At 41.2% G+C, this 26324-nt stretch overlaps 1 protein-coding gene across 5 annotated transcripts in view; it reads right to left on the minus strand.

Annotated features, from left to right (window-relative positions):
• MOB3B (MOB kinase activator 3B) overlaps window positions 1-26324 on the minus strand; it is a 92946-nt gene that overhangs the window by 5429 nt on the left and 61193 nt on the right. For all 5 annotated transcript variants that reach the window (XM_051643700.1, XM_051643702.1, XM_051643701.1 and 2 more), the window contains one exon: window positions 11130-11332. In XM_051643700.1, the coding sequence (XP_051499660.1) occupies window positions 11130-11332 (203 nt within the window). The remainder of the gene's footprint in view (window positions 1-11129; window positions 11333-26324) is intronic.

Here is a 26324-nt window from a genome sequence, read left to right on the forward strand (position 1 = left end):
AGAGGACACGTAGCCACAAATCTTCTCTAGTATGTGACCAGAGTTGTGACATTCTGTGTGACATGTGACTCTAGGATGAGGTTGTGGAGAATGCACAGACTCCATTAGGAACTGGGGTCTGGGATCCGTACAGGATTTTATTTGATCTGATTTACAGGCACTGAGATACAAACTCTCCGGTAACTGGATACCCCATTCTACAAAACTCTTTGTATTTGTCAGCAGATTTTCTGGAAAGATGAATCAGATGGTCTGTCCAACAGCCATCTGCATACATGGCATAAACCTGTGCTGTTTGCTGGGGGTTGTTTTGTTTTTCTTTCAAAAAACTACAGTTAGGCTTATTCCTCTGGAGCAACAAACATCCAATGCTGAACTTAACAGGATTCAGCAGATCAGTGGACAGTTTCCTACTGTTTTATACATAAGCAGGTACAAAATGCTGCTGCCTCTTCTTTCTCCGAGAGATCAGCAAAAGCAACTATGTAGGAAATACCAAGGAACAACACAGAATATACATCAACACCAACTAGCTCTGCCAAAAGTAGGCATCTAGAAAAAATCCAGCAGCGCTGCTCAACCTGAAGCCCTCAGGAATCTCTTCTCAGGGAGGACAGGGCAGGGGCTACACACCCCAGCATGGGTGGACACCATGCAGAAGTTTTGCCAACAGGGTCTGACAGTGTTTCCAAAGCTGCTTTTCCCAAACAAAGATGTCAGGTGCTGCGTGGCTGCTCCCCAGCACTGGGCACTCAAGAGCTGCCTCTGCAGGGCAATGTCAGGCTTGTGGTGCCACACTTTGTGCTGTGGACTGAGGAGCTGCACACATGGTGAAGACGGTTCAGCACCTTCCTCAGCAGCATCTGCTGCAAGTCAAAAGGAGCTATAACACATGCAGGAAGGGAACACTTTCCAAAGTCTGCATTGGCTTTCCAGATTTTAAATAGTTCTTTTGCTTCCCTTACCTGAAGATGAATGAGCTACTAATGCTTCTCAAGGCAGTGTTAATCTTTGTAGGCCCCTAAACGTACACACATTCAGTGTCTGCACGTCCATTCTGTACTACCAATAACCACAGCTGGTAAGTCTGCCAGGCAAAACACCAGCACTCCTGCAGCTGCTGCTGAACAGCTATTGCAGTCAGACAGTAGCACCTTTCCTTGTTAGAAAAGCAGCAGAGGGGTAATGTGGACAGTATGGGAAACATTGTGAACTTGGCCACTCTCCTTCAGGAGCAGTGGGAGGCAAAGCGGCTCCCAACAGAATAAAAAAACATTGCAAGCAACATATTCAGCATGCAAAAGAACATCTCCATGCTTACCCTAACAAAAAAGAAGATACAATTCAAGGCAGGAGCTTAGACACGGATAAATGTGTCCCAGCAAAGGAAAGGGTAGGTGCCTAGATAATCTACGCACAAGATGTAAATGAGGGCTTTTGCCATGTAACTTTCTGAAATGTTTTAGCTTTGTGCCACTGTGACATTTTCCCTGCTCAAGAGTCATGAAGCAGGAACCTACCATGCCATTCCTGACTCTTCTGTCTAGGCAGAATTAATCTTTCACAGTAACACAAATTCTTCCCAAGCCTCTCCCTCCTTTCATTCTGGATTTTTGTTTGGCTATACGGTTATATTTATGGTCCCTTACATCCACTGTCTTCCCCCTAAATCCTGTTCTCCCCACTCTCTCTCGAGAATGTCACTGCAAATGGCTCTGCAATTTATCTCCCTGCTTCTACTTAACTCCTGCACCAAAACCTGCTTGGCTTTGGTTTTGGAAATGCTCGTCAATGTTTTAAAAATATGTTAAAACTTACAAAAGATCATAATCTCTGGTGCACAGAAGCTTCTTCTGCATTGACCTCTAAGCATAAGTTTTTACTGATTTCAGCCAATGACAAAGGACTAGATGTGCTTTTAAATAAAAAACAAAAACCATGATGCTTGAAACAGTGAATTGTTACAAGCTTTTTGAGACTGACCTACTTCGAGTTGTTAGGTTTTTTTTCTTAGAGGAATTTACCATGGAAAAGAAAAACAAACAGGAAATGGTTTCTCAGAGGCCGATGTCATTATGAAACAGGCACAGAAAAACTCAGCTTCACTCAAAAGGCTGATGAGAAGACGGGTCATACCTGCAGCATCCAGGCTCAGCCGGGTGGCAGCACAAGGCAGGCTGTGTGCTGCAGAGCCTGTTGCTCAGTCTTCTACAGAGCAAACCACTCCTGGCTGCCAAATGCTCCCTCTGAGATACCTCCCTTTAAAAACGCATCACCTGCTCTCCATTGCTTTTCAGCCTGCTGGATAATCTCTCCCTGATTCTGATGGGCACCAGTGAGCTTCCCACAGAGTACCACTCCACTGAAGTCAGCAGAGAAGTCCCCCTCAGTCCCCCTCCCTAGCTGAAGGAATCTCTTTAACAGGACTAAACTACCTAAGAGGAGATGCTGATAAAATTGGAATGGCTTACGAGAAGAACGAGTTCCCCAATGAAGGCTCATATTCCTCCAAGAAAATGGTGTTTCTGTGCTTGTGTGAGCCAAATGTGGAGGCAAACACAAGGCATAAAAAACCCAGACATCACCTTTGTACCAGTGTTTAATGGTTTGCAGTCTGTCTTGTGCAAAAGGGAAAGTGAGGAAAGTGACCTGAGTAAAGACATAAAAAATAGTATTCTAGAAGAACACCAGAAAAATTAACAAATGCAAAAATTATCTTCATTAAAAACAGGGCTGCTTCAAAGATTGGTATCCTTGTTCAGTGTCTGTGTCCCACCCTTACTTCCAGTTCCCCAAAATGCAGCTGAGTGGGGCTTGCCGTTCCCCCTCCTTGCCTCCTCCTCCTGCCAGCTGGCCAGCCTAAGGATGATGTGGCAACAGCTTGTTTTAGCTTTTTGACAACTGTTCTAAAGGTGGTGAGGGTTTAGGATGCGGAGAAAGGTTTCTCAGCAGAGAAATGGTTAGAGGAAATGTATTACCTCCTGATGGGCTGATACCCTGATACCCTGCCTGGAGGCACCCAGCAGCCTGGAAGACATAACCACGAAGTCGATGACAAGGAGATGCCAGCAACAGACACCCTGCCCAATTCTCTAGTCCCACTTCTCCCACTGAGAAAAAACAACCTTCCACAAGTAGCCTGCCATTAACTCATGTCTTCAAATACTGCAGCCCCCAAAAAAGCATTGCCCAGCCTTACTGTATTCTTATGGTTAAGGAACTTGATATCCGTGTAACAACCTGTGAGGGACCAGCCCTCAGGACCTATTTTGGGAAATGGTGTCGAAACCCCCAAGTCTCATATGCATCCCAAAAGGCTGGCCTGGGAGGATGGAGACTGCAGCCATGGCCTGCATACGGCCTCGGGTCTGCATGGGTGAGGTGACTGACAAGGACTGAAGGGCGGAGGGAGCATAGCTCCGCTCCAGCTGTTCACACTGTATGGCTCAATCACGTGTACTTCTTGTTGTGAAATCAAGATTCAAGGCCTATAAAATAGGGGGCTGCAATGGTGGGCTCTGGGAGTTTCACCAACATTGACCATCGACACCGATCCTCCCCTGTTGGCTGGACCAAGGACGCTGGATCCAGGACTGGTGATTTTCCTGTCCTCAAGCTCTCTCTCTCTGTCTCTCTCTCTCTTTATTGTCTCCTCCCCTTTTCTTTTTGTTTCCTTTTCCTTACTTACTGTGTATGTGGATGGTTTTGTTTAGATTGTTCAGTATTAACTGCTACTAGTGTAATAAATGTGTTATTTGTTATAAACAGGCCTTGCATGTCACTACACCTTAATCTGATCAAGGCATATTGGACGGTGGAGTTTTTACTTAGACCATGATAAATTTACTCTCTGAGAAAAGACCAGGTCTGAGAGAAGGATTTTGGGCCCAGCCACACCTGGGCTCCTCTCTGAAGGAAGTCTAGAAAGCAAGGGGGTTCAGTCCTGTGCACTGCCCCGTCTGAGATGTGACAGGTACAGGACCGGATCCAGCCACTCGTAAGGTCCTCTACTGCAGCAGGAGTTTAGAAAGCAAAGGGCTCCAGTTCTGACCTTCCTGGGTTATTAAATATGGGCCCTGTCACAACTCAGGCTGGGCAGCCCAGGGCTGGGCAAGAAGGCAATACACAAACAACCCGTCTGATCTGTGGTTCATGAGTAGAAGACTCTGCTGGAGCAGACACAACAGCACTGGCACCTACTCCTCTATCCTTTCACAGAGAGAAAAGCAAACCACACCCCAGGGGAATCCCATATGCAGGCAGAGAGGCTCAGGGATGCACCCATGGGGCCACTTGATGGCCTTTTCATTGTCAAATCAGAACCACAGAGTAAGTAGAAGAAGAAGTAAAAGGTTTAAAATAACATTTTACATACTGTTCCTCAAAGCACCAACAGCTATGACCTCTGAGACTTTTTTTCTTATTTTCTTCACAAAAATTTCAACAACTGGCAAATAATAATGACTTGGATAAACCTCTTTACATCCAGATCACAAAAGAGGGTGTTTACTATGGAATAGGACAGATCACATGGTCTAGGATCCTTGGCTGCACAACTAATCTATACTCAGCTAATTGACCTGGATAGGAAGGCTGAAGCCAGACTTGTAACAGTTAAGTCATACCCAAAACTCCTTTTATTTTCTGGCATTTTTACTTAGAGCCATGCCTTGAACCTTCATTTAGAAAATGTTTACTCCAAATTTACAAAAAAAATTGCCTCTACTTCTTTAGTTGCCCCTGTTTCTGTATACTGACAGGAGAAAACCCAACAGACTGGTAATTGCTATCCAGCAGAACTCATTTCACCTCACATCTCGTACAACAGTGGGCTAAAAGGAAAGGTATTAAATGGACATTTCATGTCTCATACTACCCACAGTCTAATGGGATAGTAGAGTGCACTAATGGCTTAATTAAATGCCTAATTTGCCCACAGGACTCAAAATGGGATGAAAGATTGAGGTATGCAATCACTGCTATAAACAATAGGTGGGGTGGTGAATGGGTGCCCAAGCCTAAATGCTTTTTTCCGTGAGTTATCTACTTAAGATCACAGAGGAAACAAAAGGTCTCTCTCTCTCTCTCTCTGGTGGCCCAGAGAAATAGTAGATGCTCCATCCCTGACATTTAAGATCAGATTGTGTGGGACTGCTTTGTTAAACTTAAAAATCTTCTGTCACCCAGACCATAATAGTTTTTTGCAAAAGATATATAATACTGCTTCCTGGAGGAAAAAAAGATAGAGAAGAAAAACAACAACCAAAAAATGCCCCAACAAAAACCCCAATCAACCAAACAGAGCTTAATTATTAGGTTAATGTATTAAACACTCATCTCTTTAATTAGTAGAGGGCCTGGAGAAGCACTACAAATTCCATTCAGAAAGACAGTTTTCTACAGAGATGGGGAAAAAACCCAAACATTTAGATGGTTACTTCTAAGCAGCTTCAAATATTGGATGAAAATGTTATTAGAAGGGGATCATGCTGTAAAGCTGATGGAAACTTTAACACTGAGAATAACAGAGAATAAAGCAAGAAAACCTTACTGTCTTTGCTTATCCTGCAGATGAACTCCATCATCATGGAGGCAATTACCAGTTTCACCATTTTAATACACTGAGCTTCACTGACTGCCACCACTTCCAGCCCCAATGTTATCCACTTGCTACCATGGCTGATTGTCTCTGCATCTAAATGAAATCAGCATTTACACAGTTATCAGAACAGCACGCATAAATAATAACCTTACTTATTTTTCTTCATTCAACTGTCATTATTACTTCTTGTTCTCATAAACCAAATGTTTATAAAAAACTACTTCTGAGAAAAGAGGTCACAGCTTTCACAGAATGAGACTTATTTAAAAAAAAAAAAAAGTCTTTTAGTAGATGAGCAAAGCAGATATGCTGTCTTTTATCCCTGTCCTCTGAGGGAAACTTCACTGCTATCAAGAGTTTCCAAAGTTTCATAGAAATCTGCTGGGAGTCTGACTGGTTTGCAATGTATTGGTATTTCAAAAAGAGCACAAAAGGTCCTCTTTACTCTGTAAGAGGACAATACATTGGTTAAACAGGAAAAAACACAACACAAAACAAAACAAACAAACAAACCACACAAACAAACAACTTAAAAAAATTACATGTACTGGTAACTCTGGCAAACAGATTTGTGCATTTACAATTCCTAATAGCTGTGAGAGAAGCAAATGTACTCAAACCATGTGTGTAATTCCTTCCTACTAGACAGGGCACTTCTCACTGCTCATCAGGATGATATATCAATGAATCCTTGATGTGACCACAGTTCTATAACTGGGTTGCCATGAAGAGATTATATACACTTGGGTTTGCCACCTAGGTTTTTTATTAGAATATGAGTTTCAGTGTACATACTGAACATACAAGCCCTGCACACATTCTCAGGCCCTCTATGCAGTATTGCACAGCAAAAAGACAGAATATATGGTGGTTTTTTTTTTCCTGCCCCTATCTTTCCTATTTAGATATTCAAGTTAAGGTTACATTAATGTGTAACATATTAATAGCGAGAAAAAGAGCTAGGCCTATACCTCCCACAAGTTTTAAAAAAATAAATGCACCTTGGGAACTTTGCTCCTTCAAATGAATTACACCATGCTCAGACCTCTAAATTTAACACTGAAATCCCACCACATATTTATTTCTTTTTAATTGATTTTTTAAAAAATGTCAGACCTACAGGATATTTTTTAATGTAGGTCTGACAAACACAAGGCACAGTGAAATACCAGGCAAATTAAAAGGCACAGGTTCAGAAATCTGAGTAAGATACTGCAATACACATACATCAATGCTGAGAAACTGGAAGCAGACTTGGCTGCATGATCAACTAACTTTTATCCAACAAAATGCTTTGCACTGCCATTCAGTCACAAATCTGAAAGATGTCTGAATCAGAAGACTACTACATTACTGAAGGAGAAGTATAGCTGCTGGATTCTTTGCCTTCCTTTCTCTGACAGGCACTCTCCTGTTGGGGGGAAAAAACCCAGCACTCTGTGGTTTAATTCATATCTGGCATTAACTTTATTGCTTCTCAGAAGGTTTTAGTTTTTTCTTCCTCCTGCCCTTTCTAGAGGTCACGTTGCTATAGCTGCACAGATCCTCAGGTTTCATGACAAGGATCTGTGCCTGCTTCAGCTAAGCTTGGGGAGCAGCAGTAAACAGGCTCTGCAATCGCCAGGCCAAATCAGGCATCTGAAGGTGGTCACCAGCTACTGCTAAAAGAGGCACCCCACCCCCTCACACTGAGGAATGGGAGGAGGAACTACTCTTTGAAGCTATTTATGCTAGAGAAAAGTCTTCTGTGACCTGATACTGCCACAGACTTAGGAAGAATGATGGGGTGGTGCTTCCACACTTTCTGTTTTCACCAGTGAAATTCCTAAACAGCAAAGCAAATCAGTGATTGTCAAGTTAAGGAACACAGGAAGTTTGGTCTTCCCATTCCTTTTGTATGTGTCAAGGATATAGCTTACTGCTGAAGATAGAAAATTAAACCAGGAGCAAACTATTTTTTTACAATCCTTATTTTGTGGCATCAAAGTACTTTGAAAATACTGTTGAATTCATGTTCATGATACTTCTGTCAAGCGCTAAATATTCCTATATTCCACATTAAAAAATGCATTAAGAGAGTTATTACCAAGGGACAGGTTAGAAATCCACAACAAAACTGGACACAGAAACCAAGGCTTCAACTAAGAGATTGCATATAACTTACTTTGCAGAGGATGTTCTCTACTTGGCATAACTGGCAGGGTATTGGTAGCAGGGGGCTACAGGGACCACTTGTGGTGGGAGACCATGAAATGCCCTGGGCCAGTCACAGCTACTTCCAATAGCCCTGAAATTGTTGCAGATAACCCACCTTGTGTCAAAACTTCAAGAAGTCAGAGAAACACGTGGTGCCTCTAGTCATTTATGTCCCCTGCACTGGCCCTCACCTCACCACAGATTAAGAGTAGCTGAGTGCAATGTGTAGCAAAACAAAGGTGAGTTGAAACCTGGCAGTGGGAGGAGATTTTTACTGAATTAGAGCCTGGTGAAGAAAGGTGTTTCTTCATGAAGTAATTTGTTTAATTATTTTTTTCCCCTCAATATTCAGATCTGTAATCAAAAGGGTTTTTAACTGTGAATGAACTAAGTCAAATTCTCTGAACCAAGACTGTTTATCTCATGTGCTTATGCTTACTCTGGCATACTACTTAAATCCTACATGCTATGAAATCCGTTGTTAGAGAAATCACATGAAGGAAGCAGGAGGGGCATTATGTGCCATAGCTGGATTGCAGTGTGAACAGTAAGTTACTGTGCTGAGGCAGCTGCATTAAGATTCTCACTATAAAGCGCATTTAAAGCACGCTATACAAGTAGTCACCTACACAGGGTGAAAGTGGGATGCAGGTAATGGGCACCACTCTGCTAAACAGTTCTGGCCATGGGAAGAGGCTAAGAAGTGAATTAAGGTGAACTACTGCCAGTGGAAAAGAAAGCCAGTCACACAGGGAGCCAGCACTTTCAGACTGTTCTTCTTTCAGACTTCTTTTCCCCAAAATTAGCCAATTGGACATGTCCTTTTTTTCCTCAGGGCCATCTGCGGGGTCAATGAGTGTGCCAGCTTCCTTTTTTGTCCCACATAAAACAGCTCTATGAAAGACTCATGGATCTGTCAAATCAGCATGGTGATGGGAATGGGAAAAAGATATGCAGCATTTTAAGCCGTTGCCTCCTCTTTGACAAGTTATGCAACTGTCAAATGGGAAGGGGAACCCTATTTGACTCCTTTGCTTAATTTGATTTTATAACTGCTGCAATTGAGTTGCAAAAGGTTGATAAAATCTATTTTAAATAAAGAACCTAAGTCCTGCATGTTAATATTACTATTAATCTACTGCCTGCTTCTCCAGTTATTCTCCCTTCTTGATGTTATGCTGATAAATCAGTTGTCTTCCTGTTTATTAAAGTATGTGTCAGTCCATTTATTTAATCAGCTCTTGGCCCATTTTCTAATTAAAGGAAACAATGTGGGCTCATTTCCTGCCATGGCAAAGTTGGCAGGGCACAGTTTGTCCTGAGCTACTGCATTAAAACTCAAGATTATTTGTAATGTCTGCTTTTGTTTGGCAAATCCTTCCCTTCTGTCTGTCCAGCTGAAGACAAAAATACAGATGTGTTTTTTTTCTGTATTTCCACACTGCTGGCACCCACACAAATCAAGGACAGGAAGATGGAATGAGGTGGAGCTTTATCAGTGTGCTGACAAGGCGCCCTCCTCCCCAGTGCAGATGAAATATTTTCCTTCGAGACCCTTCCTCTCAGCAAGGTTAGTAATACTGCATTATATGATGAACCTAAGGATAACTCTGTTAAGGGAGGGAATGATGGAATGCAAAGAAAAGGGCATAATAGTTGGAGAATGTTCCTAGCTTGCTCTGCAGCTGGACTTTGGCCACCTCCTGCACCACTATGGTCCAGATCCTTTGTCTGTCTGCTTAGTGCATGAATGCTGCTAACCAGTAACTGCAGCATTAAATCATTTATGTGCTCTCTGTGTTCCAAAACACAGATCTTTTAAGGGCTTTCAGATTGCCTCTCTTCCTACCTCTGAGATATCCTGCCTTTTATCTTGCTTGTGACACATCCTTAGTTTTAGCAGCTACAGCTAACGTAAGACCACTAGTCTGGCAAAGAAGTTCTCTCTTTCAGGCCTTCTTTCTGTCGCTTAGGACACGATTAAAGGGTGTATCAAGTGTTCCTATCTAGAAAGAAACCATAGATACATTGGAAGTTATCAACACATGCCATAGGCAGAGTTTTTCAGTAGGCCTTGTGAACTGCTGAAAACAAGACCAACCATTTTGTCCGACTTTCCAGGCACTGTCCTTCTGTCAACATAAGCCTATGTATACACTACACCTGCAACAGCTCAAATTTGTGCAGAGAAGCAGGCAGCCTCACTGTGTCACACTTTCAGAGTGTTTCACACCATCTGTGCTATACACGTCCTTACAATGTGCATTTATGTGTAGTAACTGAACACTTGATGCGGTCCTGGGCAGCCCTCTCTAGGTGACACTGCTTTGAGCCAGGTTTTGGACTACATTATATCCATAGCTGTCAGCCAACCTTTGCCATTCTGTGATTCTGTGAAACAAAAACCCCAAAACCCAGTGGTTCTAGCACTTCACCAATAAGCTGTACTACACAGTATTTTCCAAACACTGACCCATGGAGAAATGTTGCCCTGAGCCCTTTTAAAGCTGGCTAAACACCCACAGTGAGGGTTTGTGCATAAACTGCTTTCTTAATTGTTTCTTTTCCTTCTCTGCTTACACTTTTATTTGCATTTGAAAACAACAGCAAAAGCTCAGTTTCTGTAGCCTTACTTTTGGAAACTATGAATTTAATTTTGATCTATTTCAGTCCAAAAGGAAGTGTCTGGATTTGTTACACTGCTAATTGTCTGAACCTTTGTCTCACCTCATTTATCTCATAGATCCAGAGCACACTCTGGATCTAACATGCTCATTTCCTTCACAAACACGTACTAAAAGATAAAATAATAACAATAACAATAATAATAACAACAATAACAATAATAACAACAACAATAACAATAATAATAGCAACAACAACAACAACAATAATAATAATAATAAAAAAATCTTACACCTTTATATAGACCAATGTTCCTTTTTCAGGCATTCAAGTGACTGCTATGAATACCATGCTGTTACTGACCAGTGAAAAAACACAGAATAAAATAATATGTATATAAAATACATACTACAAGAAAAAGCAAAGGAAAAAATAACCGATTTTCAAATGGTAGTATTTCCGACCCTGTATTTTTCTATTATAAATACACTGCACTCTTCTCTTTCAACTGAGCCTACTGAGCATCTCACAAATACTGCAGCAGATATGAGACCAAGGATAGAGGCGAGAGTTCAGCCCTTTAAACTGCCTGTGTTCAACCATGGACCTTAACGCCAGAGGAAACCCACTGCAACAAGTGTTGTGAAGGCCCAGTGAAGGGAGGAAAAAAATTTACTAGAGCTGTCTTCCTAGACCCCACACTTACCAAAGGCTCTAGTTCTTTGCGGTCTATGAGGTTGAGCTCTGTCACAAAGTAATAAAAATGCTTGTAACAGGTATTGACATGGGCCTCAGCCCCCATAAGGATGATACGGTCAAAGTGATGGATGTAGACGTGAACAAACACTCGAAAAAGCCGGCAGAGTATCTTCTTGCAGATCTGAAGGAAGTTCTTTGGAAAGGGAACACCTGTGAATAGAGAAGGCAGGGTTATCATAATCGTCCTGTCGTCCTCCCAAGACAACAGCTTTGGAGCAAAGCATGAGTTTGTAACTGCAAACTAGGTTATGAATTCATAGGCCTTCCTTTCCAATCCAGAAGATCACTTGATGCCTACATTTATCTGAATGCTAACACCGAAGATAACCAAACAGTTAAGCAACTTTAATAGATCAAAACCAACATGCACTGGTCCTTTTCCCCTGAGTAGTTTAATTAAGGAGCTTCCAGTATTGTAATGCCCAGAAATGTGATTTTCACTGCAGTTCAGTGCACTGTCCAATTAACATCAATGCCTTTACATCCTGAGATGGCAGCTCCCCATACTGATACATACAGAGTTTGTCCCAGAAGTGACAGAGTGATAGACCTTACTCAACAGTGACATTTCACAACATCAAATTTAATAATGAGTTTGAAAGAACTGACTGATGAAGAGACCCCTTTGCTTTCACTTTCCTCCCAGTTATGTGTACCAATCGGATTGCTCTTGAAGAGAGACAGGAACAGCTCTTCCAAAATATCTCAGAAATTACACCACTTTGCAGCTGTAAACTCTAAAGCAGTAGCAAACGCAACACTTTCAAGTAAGCAGAGAAGTGTTCACAACGTCACACCAATAGTTTCATCAAAACCACCCTTTATTAAAGACTGATCTTGCATGGTATTGTGTACTACTGAGCTGCCTCAAAAAGCTGCAGAGTTCATCTCATTCTGTGATTGTGCCTCAGACATTAAGACTTTATGCCATGTTCAGAATTCTACTGCTACTTTGCTTAGTTGCCCCCTCTTGATTTTTTGGTATAGTTCTGTTTTAGGAAGTTTTGAACTGCATAACTGTAGTTAATGCTTCTTTTGAAAATAAAACCAAAAACAAAACTCACAGCTAACCAGTCCCATACTCCCTAAAAGTCCAGCTCATGCTCTGAACAAGGAAAACATGTATTATTTACAGAAAGAAGACAGACATATTAACGCTGTTGTAAGCTTTCCATTTTTCACATTTCAGTCTCCTGTTGAATACTGCTCACCACTCAGTTACTGCTCAGTAACAGTGGTGAATTAATGGGCAAATTGCCCAGTTTCACTAAGGAGAACATGAGGACATACAGTGAGATTCTCCATTCTGAAAACAGATTTTTTTAATAGAGATTACATAAGCTATCAGCTGTGGCTGTAATGAGTCTGGGTCTCATCAACAGAAGTGTGCACCTTGTTTTGGACTCCCTGGACAAGGATGTACGAGGGTATACCCATTTCAGATGTGAACACAGCTGTGCCTGATAGTATGTAAGTGGGGAAGCACATCAGCATGCATGCATGTCCTGCCCAGGGCATCCCTGAACTGCCTCTACATTTGCCATGGTCTAGGTGCAGATAATGTGGACAAGTGTCTTGGTTTATTTGTTGTTTGGGGTTTTTTTTGCCTATACTGGGTTTGTGGGTGGAAAACATTTTTTATATAATTTCAAGCAGCTTTAGAAATGCAGTGCAGCCCTTCTTACTCCTGATGTACAACTGGGAACCAGAGAAACATCCACATCTATCAAACCACAACTACTTTATCTCCTAAATAAATGTTTGCTTTTGGTTGTCACATCCATTCATCTCAATGCTAAAGCTAATATCAAAGGTCACAAAGGAGACGGCCTAATTGCTGAAGCCATGAACTGAGTCATCACCAAGCTAAAGAAAAGATAATATGTACAGATGTCTTGGCAATATTTGAATCAAAACTCCACACGATTAGCAAAACACCTGGATTATAACAAATGGTTAGTTATTTCCAAGGACAAAATAAATATAATCTATCAAAAACCGTAACAGAAACCCCAGTCACTTATTAACTTAGGGATATCACATCTCAGCTGTCAGAAGATGGCTAAATTCAAGAATGATTACAGCAGCAGTCTGCTTCACAGTTTTGTAAAAGCTACCCAATCCAGAATTTTAAAAATATACCCAAGAAAATCTTAAATGTTAAAAAAGGGCTTGTCACTGCAAGCTGGTTCACTGAACTGAGAGAGGAATTCTTGAAGGCATTGTATTTTCTGATCCAAAACAGGAATGTCCCAAAATGGAAAATAATTAGTTTAGTCTTTCATGGGCTGATATATGACTGTTACTAATGAATGTTAGTGTAATGAAGAGACTCATACTTCTGTATTAAGTGACTAAAACAAGCTTAATAAACCAAGCTGACAAATACTTTAACTGCTATTCAGGCCACATTCCCACTTAACAGTTACAGGCAGCAAGTGCAAAGGCCATAGAACACTGTTTCTGCTGCTTGTGAGGACTTTAAATTGACAACTTTTTAGATGTGTTAGGCAGTCAATTTGAAAACGCATAAATAGCACAGGAAAAAAAAAACAACAACAAACCAGCAGCCAGTGCAGAACAGCCTAGAGTGCATAATAAACTTCCAGGGTTCCACATGTGCGTTAAGTTTTCAGACACACTTTGTAGTTTCATTTGCCATCAAGGAACTACTTCAATTTTGCAAACCTATCTGTTTCATTTACTCTTAAATAAACAGTGAAACATTGCTGCAATCAGATTTATCACCTGGGTATGACAGAACCCATTATGGCTCTCTGACCTTTCTCCCCTTCCTGCAAAACTGATTTACAGACACAGTGTTCTAAATAGTTAAGAAGTGCCTTATTGTACCACTGAAAGCAATTGGCAGCTGTGAAGTGAGCTAGACTCCACAGCCTCGGAGAGCCTGCCAGCTCACCTGCCCACAGGGTACGGAGGAGGTTCAAAGTCAGATCAGCCTCCAGGTACACACAAGTGTATGGAGGAGGCTGCAGCACTCATTTTAACATACACTGTGCTGCTCTTTGTATTCAGAGTGAGACAAAAGGATGGCAGAAAGGCAGTCTCAAGAAAAAAAAAAAAAAGTCTAATAGAACAGTACCGTTTCTATCTCAATAACAGAAGGAAACCAATGTAATGCCATAAAAATTTAAAAAAAGTCAAGAGTGAAGTTATTCTAGATTTATATTCTGAGGTCGGAATTTGGCCTAATGTTTTGTTCCCACTGCAGCTGCTATAGTTATAAATAAATCAGGTCCCGAATATAATCATTACGAGTTGCTCTTGGGAATGGACTAACTTAGATTTAGTTCCTTGACTTGTTAAGAAGTTTGTTCTCTGTCCTGTGGCTCAGCCCTAATAGCCTTTGCCTTTTGCCCGTCCAAGCCCTCATTTAACATGGAGCCAAGGTTCAGTAATTCCTTTTCTGGAACTTTGTAGCTAAAAAAGGAGAGGAAGTTAAAAAAGGAAAATAACCCCAACAAACCCAAACCTACCACAAATCCAAGTATTTATTTAAACTTTGGATTATTTGTAACAGTGAAAAGAATTTCCAAGAAAGATGACTACTTCACTGTCTGCAAGGTGATACTGTAAAGAGAAATGTAAAAACACCAAACTACATTGCTCAGATATGTTTATGTCCTGGTTTGAGCCAGGATAGAAGAAATTTTCTTTCTAGTGATTTTACTTGTCAGTTAAGTCCTTTGTAAGTAGCTGCACTTGCTGAAATTTTAGAACATGATTTTCAGTCAGTGCCTGCTTCTAGGACTGATAACACTCAATGTTTACAGTTACTGCTGGAGAATGGTATGTAGAACTAAGGCAACTGCTTGGTTCTGAAAAACATCTTATGCTCCAGAAACAGAAGGAAGGTCACACCTGCAACCAAAACTGACCACACAAGGTATTCCATCCCATACAAATCATACTCTGTATAAATCTGAAGGAACATGAGGGTCAAGATCCTCTTCATCCATGGCTGGCGTCCTGAGACGATTCCATCCATTCATCTGCCTTTGATCCCAATTCAAGTGTTCCTGAATCCCTGAGTTCCTGCATCCAGCTCCTGTCTGCTGCTGACACCATGAGTCAAGTTCAGGGTTTTCTTTAGTGCCTGCCCTGTAGCCTCTGGTACTTATTACATTATTTTTCTTTTCATCACTATTGTTTCATTGAAGCTGTGTAGTGTAGTTTCCAACCTTAAAATCCTTCTCCCTTATTCTCTCTCCTTTCTCCATAGGGGAAAGGAGAGGGGCTAAGAGAGAGTATCTGTCATTCATTTAATTGCCAGCCCAATGTTATTAAACAGCAAAGAAATACAAAGATGACATTGAAATTTTTAAGCTAGCTGCTACTTGCTGAAAAAATATTTCTGGATGAGTGAACTAGCAGCCTTGATTCATCTGTAGGCTGAGTCCCAGTGCTGCTGTATGAGAAGAAGGTAACACAAGGGTCTTTTTTCTTAACCTGGTATTCAAAACCCCACAGCTCCCCATTATGTCCCAAGAACATGCAGCAGCTTTCAAACATCCCAGTTACACAGCAGAAGCTCCTTTTTTCATATATAACTCAGGGTTATATATACAATTGGGAAACAATTCAGTGGGGAGTAGATGGGCATGCCATAACCAGAAAGAAAGATAGCCAGCATGACTGTACTTACACCCCTCTGAGGCATGTGCTGTACTGCCAGTGCTGTACTAACAGCCAGTCTTCTCCTGCAGAAAAGCTGCATGTACCCTGGTGCAGGATGTATCATCGCAGCATAAGGGACCTAATCTATATGCTGGATAAGCCAGATCCCTTGTATTTTAAGCAGATTTACAGTGGCTGTTCCTGACTACAATTTTAGCTCCTCCCTGTTCCTTTTTACTTCTGCTGCTGCAGAGGATCAGAGGAGAAACACTGCAATGCCAGAGAGCAGAACACTCTTGATGTAAGCAAGGCTAGTTTTACCCCAGACAATAATCTGCTGATTTACCCATTAAAACAGATCTCTAGGTCTTCAAGGCAATGAAAACACTGAATGCGATGAAAAGCTGCAGAGTCATGGTCGTATGACAGTGTAACTTGTCAAACATATTTGTCTGCACTGGAAGATCCATCTTCTCCATAGTAACAAAATGAAATTAGTTGCAGCATTGCACTGGAATGACTTTATATGGCATTAATATCTAGATAGTCTAAAATAGGCCTGGAGACCCTTTAGATTAATTTAGTGTTCTCCCTGCCTTAGCAGAGACTATAGTATAGGTGAACAAAAGGCAGCCTCTTCTGGGACAGAAATTACAGCAGCCATTTGGCATATAACAGTTTACAACAGGACAAGAGAGTTTATTAACCTGATGAGTGAATGTAAGGAAAAAGTATGGAAACACTGGAGCCTGGCCACGAGATCAATGGAAAAAACTCTCCTCTCCTCCTGACAGAGGTTTGTTAATAGCTTTGATTTGATTCTTCATTGAAATAAGTCAAATTTTGGGGGAATATAAATATATGTGTATGTGTATATATATATACATATATATATAAAAACACACATACACACGGAAAGCTCTCTCGGAGTATAGGTCATGAATCAGTATGTATAGCCTGTAATACTTTCACTTCTTTCCTAGCAGTAAACTTCAGATTAGAATAAAGGCTGCAACAATCCCTTAATCTGAGATGTTTGTGACACTCTGCCAATTCAAATCTGTTTACAGCATGAATGTTTTCAGGATGCCCTACTAAGCACTAAAAGCAGCTGCAGTATCTGTGCTGAACTTTCTGCTGCAAAAAGGAGAACATGCAGCAGCTCTTGAAATATTAAATAAACTCAAGTGCAAAATATCTTGTTTCATCAGTCAGCATACAGATCAACCTTCCTGATCCACTTACCTCTAAGTTACTGTTTTCAATTAAATTTAGGCTGTTCGAACCAAAAACATACAATTAAAATGTTCTCTTTAATTTTTCTGACAAAACCTCTCTGTGATGAAGAAGGACAATTTCTGCCATTTTTATTTGTAATCACTTTAGAAACCCCATACTTGGAGGGGAAAAGAGGAGATAACATAACCTCCACAAGTTAATTTCCCCAAACTATTATTTGAGTATGTAATTCCATTAAAGCATTCCTGTTGTCGAAAAGCTCAGGGGGTCAGATGTAAAGGCAATTCCAAAAATGACTTTATGAAGACTTTATGAAGGCAATTTAATTCATACTTAACAGGAAAACAAGTGCTCTGGTTCATCCCATATTCTATATATGATTCTTTCTCCTAATGCTGTCCTTGTTTTCTGCCATTTTCTCTAGTGTAGGTCTATTTGTTCAGTAGTCTGTGATGGATCTCCCTTCAAACTGCTCCTCCATAAATATGCCTGTAGTACTTCCACTTGCAGCTTGGACAGGTGCTCCACAGTCTGCCAAGCACTGGTGTTCCTTGTATGCCCTTCTCCCTGGACAGTTCTCAGGTTGGATGAGGCTGTGAACTGGCAAGCCCTGCCTGCAGCGCCCATACCATTTCCTGCTTGTCAGCTCACCTTGTTTCTGTGGAGACATTGCTAAATCAACTCCTCTGTTACTAATTCAGAAGCATTTTTGTGCCTTTCCTCATCCTCTTTGCACTCTCTGAAACTTCCAGTTTTAACACGATCTTCTCTGTGATGACAGAACTACAAGAAGGTACAGAAGAAGCAGGGATTTACACAATTGGGTAATTATGCTTTTTGGTTTACTCCCTATTTATGTTCTAGATGGGCAATGAACTGTCTTAATTTCTGCACGGTAAATCACCTCAAAGGTGGTAATTTTACACAGAAGCCAGGACTGTTGCCCTATATGTGTTACCTTTATTTTTCTACACAGAATTGTATCTGCTTTTTTATTGCTCAGTTACTGCCTTACAGTATTGCCTTCAGCAGTCCTGCAAAGCCAGTCCCTGTCCTGCTACCTCAAATAACTTAATAACATCAGCAAATGTTACCACCTCGCTGCTCACCCTTTTTTCCAGCTTAACTATGTTAAGCAATTGAAGTCCCAGCATGTCAGGCTTCAGAACTCCACTGTCTACATTCAATTCCACAGCGGAAGAATTCAACTATTTACTCCTATCCTTTGCTTCTTTTTCTAGCCAATATTTTATGCATTTACCATCTGCAGTCTCAACACTGCCAAATGACTTTTAGTATGCAAATATCATAATGGCATCCTAATCAAGAGACCACTTTTTTTTCAAAGGGGATTAATAAAAAAATGGATAAAAAACCAAGGACTAGATGGAGAAAACCCCTCATGTAGTGTTCTTTGATTATGTTGGTTCTTGAAAGAAAACAGAAAACCTATGGATAAATTGAGATAGTTTACCTCACAAAGCGCTGGAAGTGAGTCAAAGCAAATCAAGTCACTCAGAAACAAATTTTCTGGAGGAAAACAAACCAATACAGACAAGAAAATTACTCTATGATCATAGGTCTACTGAAAATAGACATAATTTTTTTGAAACCCTTACTGTTGGCCACAGCCATAGCCAGGTTATCACATCTAGGTAACCAGACTTGTTGAAATGCAGTCATGCAACTGGGAAGGGCTGGATGTCTCCTTCACTGGAGACATTCAAAACCCCCCTGGACACATTCCTGTGTGATGTACTCTAGGTGATCTTGCTGAGGCAGGGGGGTTGAACTAGATGATCTTTCGAGGTCCCTTCCAACCCCTAAGATTCTGTGATTCTGTGATTTCACTCATAAACATATTGTTTGGGTCAATTCATTCAAGACACAAAACAAGACACCAGCAAGGAAAATGGACAGATTAGCACTGAATGCCTAATTCCTGAAGTTAAGCAACAGTATGAAAGTCCTATTCCCTGCAATGACACCTCATTAATCGGAATGGTTAGATCCTTTGGGGAAGAACTGACCAATTTCAGTAGCTAATCAAGCTGGAGTAAAACCTACTTCAGCTGTCTCTGGCTTGTTGCTCCTTACTCTGTTGGTTCACCCACTAATAATCCTGGGCCTTTTTGACTTTCTTAGGCAGTTATTCATAGTCATTCAGCCAGGGCAGTTTAACCATTTTCTGCTATTTCAACTTAGTGCAGGGGTGTATGGCATCACTGAGAACTAACCGGTGCCCTCAGTTAAGACTTTTGTAAACAGTGCCTGCCACTTTCCAGATCACAGATGACTCTTACAACTTGCCCACTGCTCTTTACTTCATTCTTTCAATAAGGTTTCACCATGCTGCTGAAATCTAATGCTCAGTATGGCCTTAGATTCAGAGACTGCACATTGCCATGAATAACATTCTGACTCCTATACATTCCAAGCATCCAAAAAACAAGGTTTCTTCAAAGGATGTCTCACTTACGGCATTCACACACTGACATGCTCAAATAATGAGTAATTTCTGAGATTTTAAAAGCTCTTCTTTTTCCTTTGAGACTGTAAAAGCTAAGACTAAAAATTTGGAGAGTTTTGCACTTCTGCTTAAAAAAAAATGTTAAGTAAGAAAAATTAATTCAAAATATGGATGATGCTCAAAACCAAGTGAAATATACAATGGAAGCTTTGTGGCTCTCTCTCATGAAAACCATGTTAGTAGCGAGGCAGTATGTGGAGTTCAAATGTGGTACACAGATGGAAAGTTTAATAGGTATCCTTAAGTACCATTAGATAATTTTATAGCTTGTCCCTGGCAAAGGAAACAAGGGGAAGTGGGCCATTAAAGATGTCACTCTTAGAAGAGAACCATTTGCCAAAGCCAGCAGAGGCTGGTAGGTTGAATTAGTGGCTGGAGTCAGCAGCTGAGAATCTTCATGCTCATTTCTTTGTCTCAGTCATCAGAAATTAACAACAAAAAGTTTAAAAAAGAAAGCAGTATCCATTTTGCTCAGCAAAAGGCATTGAAAGTTAACACAGCAAGACAAACTATGTGCCTTTTTGGGACCATATTCTGACAAATAGGTTATAAGTAAAAACTTCATTCCCAGGGAACAGGATTGGTGGTGGATGTTCACAACTTTAAATTTCTATCTGGGTGATTAAATCTAGACCAGATGAAAGTAGACATTATAGAGGAAAATGCTAGAGACACATAGCAGACAAACAGAGCCAAAGTATAAGCAAGAGAAAGGGACTGTTCACTGCTATTTTATCAAGAAGAAAATATTATGAAAATCAAGGTATCTTTTTACATGAATTTTCATTATTATTCACAGAATCACAGAATCCTAGGGGTTGGAAGGGACCTCGAAAGATCATCTAGTCCAACCCCCCTGCCAGAGCAGGGTCACCTAGAGTACATCACACAGGAAGGCGTCCAGGCGGGTTTTGAATGTCTCCAGCGAAGGAGACTCCACAACCTCTCTGGGCAGCCTGTTCCAGTGCTCTGTCACTCTTACAGTAAAAAAATTTTTCCTGATATTCATCTTAAACCTCCTGTGCTCCAACTTGTATCCATTACTCCTTGTCGTATCACTGGTCTTCACTGAAAAAAGCTTAACTCCATCGTCTTGACACTCACCCTTTACATATTTGTAAACATTGATGAGGTCCCCCCTCAGTCTCCTTTTCTCCAAACTAAAGAGACCCAGCTCCCTCAGCCTTTCCTCATAAGGGAGATGTTCCACTCCCTTAATCATCTTTGTGGCTCTGCGCTGGACTCTTTCAAGCACTTCCCTGTCCTTCTTGAACTGAGGGGCCCAGAACTGGACACAATATTCCAGATGTGGCCTCACCAATGCAGAATAGAGGGGGAGGAGAACCTCTCTTGACCTACTAACCACACCCTTTCTAATACACCCCAGGATGCCATTGGCCTTCTTAGCCACAAGGGCACACTGCTGACTCATGGTCATCCTCCTGTCTACCATGACCCCCAGGTCCCTTTCACCTACACTGCTCTCCAGCAGGTCAGCCCCCAACCTGTACTGGTGCATGGCATTTTTCTTCCCCAAATGCAAAACTCTACACTTGCTCTTGTTAAACTTCATCAGGTTTTTCCCCGCCCAAGTCTCCAGCCTGTCTAAGTCTCTCTGAATGGCAGCACAGCCTTCTGGTGTGTCAGCCACTCCTCCCAGCTTGGTGTCATCAGCAAACTTGCTGAGGGTACATTCTGTGCCCTCATCCAGGTCGTTGATGAAGATGTTGAACAACACCGGTCCCAGTACCGACCCCTGAGGGACTCCACTAGTCACAGGCCTCCAACTAGATTCTGCCCCATTGACTACAACTCTCTGACTTCTTCCTTTCAACCAGAAGAAGAAAAAAAATTAATCTGTAACTAGCAAGCTTGATCTTCAATACCCTGTACTTCTTGTACACTATACTGTGAAGGCAGTTTTCCATTTTACATTATTCAAACTTAATCTATGATTTGATTAATAGTCTATGTTTCCACATATCTTTTTCTCTTTGCCTATAAGATACTGGTGTAGCATCCAAGAAGTATTTTCTGAATATGTAAGGGTGTATAACTAGCTACATTTTGGATTACAGAACTTGATTTTGTTTGGCACACCTCTTTTCACCCCTCCCTAGAGAGTCACCTGCCTGTGACTCCCAGCACTGCTTCCCAAATCACAGTCAGCTACACTATTTCAAGGGGTTTTAAAAGAGGGGGCTGCCACCCACAGGTTACAGCAAAGAACATACTTTAGGGTCTCTTTCTGGCTAATTTGCGATCTATGATTATATCACAAAATTCCATTTAAAAGGCAGTTAAAAGCACATCAGAAATTGCAATACTGCTTCTAAGTGACTGCATGGTGGATACGACTGGACTGCAATTAATGTATGTGGGTTTTTAAAGAAAGAGGCGCAGGGAGCATGAGGAGAGAAGAGACCTGCTTGGGAATGCAAAGAGCTCCAACTTGGGACACGTCAGGAATCAGTCAAGGGCTTCTGTGTCAAGAAGAGTGGGCAGACCAACATGGGCACTGTTGTGGTGGGTACCTGCTATAGACTGCCTCCTGATGAAAATGAAGTAGGTAAGGCCACCTGCAAATACGTAAGTTTAATTTTCACAGGCTGTATGATCCTCAACAGGAACTTTAATCCCCCGAAAGGACAGTCCAGCAGGCCTCAAGCAATCTGGGAGCCTTTTTCAGTGTATTGTAGCCTCTGGGCTCCTCCTGGTAGTGGAGGAACCAACAAGGAAAGGCGCTCTGCCAGACCTGATACTTAATGAAAAAGGAAGTTAAAGTCAGAGGGAACTGTCACTGCAAGACCACTCTTGATTACCTTCGAAAGGTCATGGTGATTTGGGGACGTTCCTGGAAACTGGGAGAAAGCAAGTATCCCTTCTGTCTTCAAGAAGAGCAAGAGATAAGATATGGGGAACACAACTTCTCATCCTCACCTCAGGCTCTGAGAAGGTGTTGGAAGAAAATAATCCAAGAGGACATTTCCAAATCCATGACGCACAAGAAGCTGATCAGGAGTAGTAAACATGGATTTACAAGGGGAAATCACACTTGTCCAACCTGATGGCCTTTACAATGACATCACCAGCTAGGCAGCTAATGGAGAGGGCAGTTGATATTCTCTACCTTGACTCCAGTGAAACCACTGTATCCTGTAATGTCATCATAGACAAGCTGACAAAGTACAGGTCAGATAAGTGGACAATAATGTGGTTTGAAAATGGGCTGAAGTACTGGGCTCAGAGAGTTGTTATCAGTGGCACAAAGACCAGCTGGAGGCAAGTGACTAGCTGTGTACCTCTGGGCTTAATACTGGGGCCAGTACTGTCCAGTATTTTCATTAATGATCTCGATGATGGCTCAGAGTGCACTCTGACGAAGTTTGCAGATGATACAAAGCTGGAAGCAGTGGCTGATAGACCAGATGGGTGTGCTGCTGTTCAAAGAAACCTCTACAGGCTGGAATAATAGGCAGAGTGGAATATCATTAAATTCAACATGAGTAAAGGCGCAGTCCTGCTCCTGGAGAGGAACGACCCAGGCACTCTGCGGCTGAGTGGCTGGAAAGCATCTTTGCTGACAAGGACCTTCAAGCCCTGCTGAGGTGGCACCTGGAGTGCTGGGTCCAGTTCTAGGTTCTCTAGTAGAAGACAGACATGAACTTAACTGAACTGAGTCCAACACAGTGCCACAAAAATGCTGAAGGGACTGCAACACCTCTCATGAGAAGAGGCTGAGAGGTAGGACTCTTCACTCTGGAAATGAGTCAGGAAATCTTATCTATGTGTATAAATACCTGATGGGAGGGAATGAAGATGAGGGGGAAGACTTTTCTCTGTAGTGCCCATTGACAAGACAAGAGGCAGTGGGCACAAATTAAAATAAATGAAATTCCATCTGACCATGAGAAAATACTTTTTTTGCTGTGACGAGGGTCAAACACTGCAACAGGTTGCCCAGTAAGGTTGTGAGGTTTCCATCTGGACTGGACAACCTGCTCTACATGACACTATTTTGTGCAGGGAGGTTAGACTAGATAATCTCAAGAGTTCTCTTACAGCCTAAATTATTCTATGAATCTGTAATTCTGTTCAGGACAGCTCTACATGCCAGAATTAGGGCCAGAGTGCTAACTGTTTTACCATGCTGAGCTTATGGCCATGAAGGAACACCTTTACACTGGAGCTGATAGGGAACTATTTGCAGATGACCACATTAAGAGGTTAGGAAGCCTGTTGCCATCTGCCAACCTGGAGTTGTACTGTACAATTCCCATCTGGAGTTGTACTCGAACTGTTTCAGGAGTACTTTGAGAGAGTAACCTTTGGTATCAGTTGTAGTCCAAACCATATTGAATACAGGCATCTTGACAGGTTCAGGGAGCAATTTGTTCCCCAAGAGCAGGAAAGGAATGCATGTACACTTCCACTTCAGACCAACAGCAAAGCCAAGAGATTGGGAACAGATTCAGGGGTGCAAATACCTTAGGTATATGCTCAGCAAGGTTTTTGCGTACCTCAGTGAATGAAGAATGTAACTCTTGACACTGGATAGTTTGGTTTTTTTTATTGCAGGAAGGAGAGTGAAAATTAGTTATTACTGGAGAAGTCTGTAAATGTCTATTCAGTAGTCTGAGGCCTGACATGGAGCAGGTGACACTTTACATTATCACTGTGCAACATATAATAAGATTGGAAAGAAGCTGCTCAATTTGAAAAAATAAGACTCCAAAAGCCAAACTGTCAGAAAAAAATGGGGACTCTGAATTCTCTGAAGGAAGAGTGCTTTAATGAGACCTCTAACTACCTTCATAACTGTACATCTCATTGATGCTGAAAGGCAGGCACAGCTCAATAGCTGTTGCTATTTCAGATGAGCTATTGTGGGTTTGATTGCAGGATAAAACAAGAGATGAAACAGCTTCCAAAGGTGGCTATAATTTTTTGCAGGATCGCTGCAGCTGTGTGATACAGAACTCTGCCAAAGCAGAAATTCAGGGATTTTTGCCCTATGCTAAATCCCCCTTAAACTGGGTTTGGTGCACTATAACAGTACTGGAGTATGTCTGAGGATCCCAACTGTTGGAGAAATTTTCCCAGACCTTTAGGACAGCTTTGGCTAAGCAGTGGACACAGACTGCAGCTGAGGAAAAGAACTGGGCTTTTTTATCTCTTTTCTCTATTCTGGCATACACACTCTGAAGTACTTCCATGGACAAAAGTCATTAGCTTAATGCTCCCAGTTATGCTATATAGATTCCAGTATCTTAGAAAGGTTTTATAAAAGATCCAGATAGCTTATCGGAAGTCAATGACATTTATCAGAGCCTGATTCTGTTCCCTCTATTATCTACAAAACTTAATCTGATAATAAAAAAATAAGGGGAAATTGCACTATCAACAAAACAAGATCCGATACAACAAATGTAACTTTTGTAAATCAGCCCTATAAAAACTCAGATAAAGAAAAGCCTGCCCAAAAAAGTCAAGAAAGGTGTCATTGTCATCAGCATTTACTTTGAGAATGGGAAGATTTTACATTTTATTTAAGGAGGCATAATTGGCTGCAGGAGGTATGGACTATGTAAAACTAAAACTTTACAGTCCTGGTAGTAAATGTTCACGTGAGTGAGTAACTCCAATTTCTGTGTATCAACAAGCTTCCATTGCAGGTTTTTTTGTTTCTCTTTTGCTACTGTTCGTGTCTTAGAAGGCAATGGCACTACTGTACATTTATTTTTTGAGTTTATTGATACCTGTTGCTGTGCTTTGGGACAGTTAAAAATGTTTGTGATCTCTGCAGCACAAATATATATTGCTAGTTAACTAATTAATCAACTACCTCAAGTTACAACACAATGTAAATACTATAAAGAGCACTTATTTTTATTTAAAAAATTTGGGTCTGGAAGTGATGGCTACTGGGACATAAAGAGTTTTAAAAATGTGCCTGTCCAAAGACAAAGGAACTGCACGTGTAAATGAAAGACAAAATGGACATAAAGTTTTAGATTAATTATTTTCACTTTCTTCTGCAAAGTATATGCTCAAAAGCCATCGATCTAGAATCAAATATTCACAAAACTGTAATCTTGTAGTAAACAAACACCTTGGAAAAACTTTTCCCTCTTTCAGCTGCAATTTTTATTCCTCAAAAAACCACCATCAAGCATTCTCCTGGAGGGCTAGAAATTGGCCCTGCAGTCGTTATAAAGCCTCTCAGTTTTCACATCCTTTACTCCAAATCCATGCACAAAACTATGGGTTTAGGAACAGATCAAGAGCAGCCACGGAATCGCTGAGACTGCCTGCTTCTGGATGCACCAATGAACCACTGTTGTAATTCAAGAAAAATAACTTCTAATTGTAATTTCCCACCTGAATAGCACTCATATGTTATTTAAACTACATTGATTATCTGAGCTTTGGTCTCTTATTTGACCAAATATAATAGTAACATTTACCTTGCTTTATACAGCCATTCAGCTGTCAGATCTGTAAAGAAAACAACAACAACAAGCCCGAAAACTCCAAGACAAGGGCAGCCACAGTATGTAACTAATTTTAAAGCCCACAAATTCTAAACAGATGTTTTGTTTCAATGCCCAAATATTCACTGGCATTTTTCTAAAAGTTCCAATTTCATCCAGCATGTGCCTTGGAAGGGTCTGTTGCTGAGTATTATCTAGTAGAGAGCTAAATTCTTTCTATCAAGGGTGATCAGAGCAAATG

The sequence above is a fragment of the Apus apus genome, chromosome Z, assembly GCF_020740795.1.
Source record: "Apus apus isolate bApuApu2 chromosome Z, bApuApu2.pri.cur, whole genome shotgun sequence".
In the NCBI taxonomy this organism is placed as follows: Eukaryota; Metazoa; Chordata; class Aves; order Apodiformes; family Apodidae; genus Apus; species Apus apus.